General features: G+C 34.1%; 1 protein-coding gene across 1 annotated transcript in view; it reads right to left on the reverse strand.

The window, feature by feature from the left end:
- Positions 1–2,859: 2,859 nt before the first annotated feature.
- LOC109861960 (ankyrin-3-like) overlaps positions 2,860–3,882 on the reverse strand; it is a 6,547-nt gene continuing 5,524 nt past the window's right edge. The window contains exons 14-15 of the mRNA XM_020441820.1: positions 3,678–3,875; positions 2,860–3,570 (exon numbers count right to left, since the gene is read on the reverse strand). Of these exons, the coding sequence (XP_020297409.1) occupies positions 2,912–3,570; positions 3,678–3,875 (857 nt within the window). The 3' untranslated portion in view covers positions 2,860–2,911. The remainder of the gene's footprint in view (positions 3,571–3,677; positions 3,876–3,882) is intronic.

Raw genomic sequence — 3,882 nt, forward strand, 5'->3', positions numbered from 1 at the left:
TTCTACATTAAACGCAAGAATCAGATCTCGTGGAATTGACCAATTGCAGAGTCAAATCTACCAATTCACCAACGTGATTGATCAGTTCCACGAGACCTGCTACTTGAGTTTCATGGAGAACGGCCTTTGAGTTCCATTATTGTGGAAATACGGCTAAAATCAGCGGTTGAAACCACAGACTTCTATAGTATACTAGACCGCTAGCTTCTTATGTACGGCTGGCTACAAAATCTATGTACTATAGTCGTCATGGAGGGGGAAGTAGGGAGTACTGAAGAATGCAAGATGGCCGTCATCTTTGACAGCTGATGGAGTTGTAAAATTTTTTTCTTTGTCTGCCTTATTTCGGCAGCCAAAAACAACAATATTTTGGCATATTGGTTTTCGTTTCTTTTAATGTGTGCTTTATGCCGTCAACCGCCATATAACCTTCACTATGCTGAACTGCAGAATTGCTATCTGCGCATGCATCGTCGCGCACGTACATAAGTATATAAGCACTGATTGGATGAACTCTCCTTATCGTCAAAATCAACCAATAAAACCCGCATTCCACAGTACCCCCATTGTACATAGATTTTGTAGCCATTGGGTGTGTTTAGCCGAAGGTAGCGCTACGTAGTGCTACGAAGCGGCTTCATGTAGCAGTTGCAACTGCTGCGTTAGGCTGCCTTTACATGCGGCGTAACTTGCATAAGCGTAACTTGCGTATATAGTAATTTACTAAATTTACTAGAAGAAGTTACGCCATTCTGAAAGTCGCCATTTACATGGCGCGTATTTTATTAAATTCGTGTAAAGCGTAAACACAATTTTTGTAAAGCTAACCAATAACAAATCAGGCCTTCTATTATACAATACAGCAGAAATACTAAGTGGCTTCTCGATTGGTTATTATTATTTACGCGTACTGTTAAATACGCGTCATGGAAATTGGATACTTTGCATGTAAGAAAGTGTGAAAGCGTAATATATGTAGTCGTATGCACGGTGAGGTTAGGATTGTAGTAAATAAGACCGGTCTTGTTAACTACTGACAATATCGGATATACTATCGGATAAAAAGTATTAACTACTGATAATCGAGTAAATACATTATATATATTAATTAGCTTTTGAAGTTTGGAATTGATACATNTATTTTTTTTTATTTATTGAAAACGTGAAGGTAAGGAAGATTATTTACTACTTTGTCACATGTACTTAATTCCTCTAAAAGAGAATAAATTTTTTATTTTTTAAAGTTTTATTAGACTGTAGGTATATTTAATAAAGGACTTGTTTTCCAAAATGTTAATAATAGAAATATTTTATTGTACNTCAATATAATAAAAAACTTAAATTAAAAAACATTTACTTTTTGCAGGCGGCTCGTAATCGTCAAAAAAGATTTGCTCCGATTCTACAAAGAAATTAAAACGTCATTTTCGCTGTAAAAATTATAAGAAATTCCGACAAATGAAAATAAATAAACAAATTATTATATATTTCTGCTTGTAAAATTTAATAAATAAAAAAAGGCTAATACAAGACGTAAACAGAGTCTGTGTTTAAATAATTTATTCTATGTTTAACGTTTTAAAATCTTTATCGTTTTGAAAACGTTGTTGACATTGTTTGACATTAAACATAGAACAAAACATTTAAACACAAATACTTTGTTTACGGCTTGTATTGGCTCTTTTTATTTAATAAATAAACAAACGTTTCAATTTTGTAGTTCGTGTTTGTGTAGGTACTCTATTTTCAGTTGATGAAAAATCTTTTGTGGATGTCGGGGTTTGTGAAAAAACGTCAACAGAATCGAGCGACTGTGGAGAAATATTTGTAGGTGTCGACGTCCGTGAAGAAACATATAAGGAAGTCTGTGGAGAATTGTTGCTGGCTGAAATCTGTGTGTGAAGCGTTTTCGAAGGTCCAGCTATAGCATTACTTTTGTGTTGCTCATTTTCTGTGTTAAATGAAGTGACTACTTCATTCTTAGCACTGGCATCTGGTAATGGACTTACTGTCCTAAAATTTATTAATGAATGGATCACACATGTGACATAGAAGTCTGTGGTTGTATGGACAGAGAGAAGCCTGAGAGCGGCCATGCCATTGTAGTTTCTTACGACGGTTTCAATTGCTGGTTTTAGCCGTATTTCCACAAAAGTGGGACTCAAAGGCCGTTCTCCATGAAACTCAAGTCGCAAGTCTCGTGGAACTGATCAATCACGTTGGTCGATTGGCTGATTTGACTCTGCAATTGCTCAATTCCACGAGATCTGATTCTTGCGTTTAATGTAGAACGGCCTTTGAGTTCCACTTTTGTGGAAATACGGCTAAAACCAGCGGCTGAAACCGTCGTAAGAAACTACAATGGCATGGCCGCTCTCAGGCTCCTCTCTGGTATGGAGAGCTGACACTGCTTTATGGAGAGATTTACACATTTATGTTGGCTAAATTGAAAAGTTATACAAATGTTACGGCCATTGCACGTAGCAAAAATTTCGACGTAGTCGCAAGGTCGTAAGCAAATTGACCAATCGCTGGCCAGCATTCTAAGTAATGTAAGATAATACTGGTCTGTATTTAATTAAATTGCTTACGACCTTACGGTTACGGCTACAATTTTTTCACGTGTACTGGCCTTTATAAAATCTGACACAAAGTTTGAAAAATTGGAAGATATAAAACAGTCTAGTTTTCCTTGGACCCACCATAAAAAAACACGTCCAAGAGAATGTAAACATAAAAAACATCTTTCAAAAAAGTAGGATAAGATAAAATCGTTAAAAAAAAATAATTTCAAAATAAGATAGTAATCTGTATTTAAAATACAGCAATAATTTTTAAGTGTATATAATAGTTATAGCTGTTATTTCATGTTTAAAATAGTTCGTTCTTCCTTACCTTACACACATAGCACTTAAGATATATTTGAAGTAATTTCTACATCATTAATATCAGTACTAAGATTACTGACAGTAACAGACTTACAAGTATCTATTAAAATTTTTATGTCTTTATCACTTAGGTAACTAAATATTTGTTCAATACAATCAAGTGGTAGCTCAGAAAACTTACAGAAAAAATAGAAAATTTTAGTGCCTTGTTCGAGCAACTCTTTCTTTTTCATACCTTTTCTGAACTGATTTTTTATCATGCTAGAGTATATTGGAAATTTTGTTTTATACTCGTCTGATCTTAAAACCTGCACTACATTTTCATTTCTCATGTATATTACTAGATTTGTATCTTTTATCAAGATATCGTAAAATGATATGTTAGTATTACTAATTTTCTCATTCTTCATGATTGCTACTTCTTTTTCACATTTATCCTGTAAATCACTTATTTCATCATTCCTGCTTATTGATACTAATTGTTCACTTACGAATAAATTTGCAGCTTTTATCTTAACTATATGCCGCTTAAGACACTCAGCAATTTCTTCATAATAACTGCGACTAAAAAAGTCATAACTATCATTATATGATATAGCATTAATGTTAGCACCTCTGTCTAACAACATCGCAACAACTTCTACATAAACTGTTTTAACAGCAAACCACAGTGGTGTAAAACCTGGTGTAAAGGAAGAGATATATGTTGCATTAACATAAAACTCCATGTTTTAAAAAATGTTCATCACTCTGTAAATATTTTTTCTCAGTTGCAATTTAAAGTTATACCTGACTTATCACTGGCATTAACGTTAGCTCCATGATCTAATAGTAATTCAGCAATTTTCATATACTCAAATTTAATCGCATGATGAAGCAGAGTTGTGCCATCCGGAGTTTCAGCATTAACGTTAGCACCTCTGTTCAAAAGCATCTGAACACCATCTACATGTCCTCTGTAAACAGCACAACACAGTGGTGTAACACCTGAAAA

The sequence above is a fragment of the Pseudomyrmex gracilis genome, unplaced genomic scaffold (assembly GCF_002006095.1).
Source record: "Pseudomyrmex gracilis isolate BER0280 unplaced genomic scaffold, ASM200609v1 scaffold_1200, whole genome shotgun sequence".
In the NCBI taxonomy this organism is placed as follows: Eukaryota; Metazoa; Arthropoda; class Insecta; order Hymenoptera; family Formicidae; genus Pseudomyrmex; species Pseudomyrmex gracilis.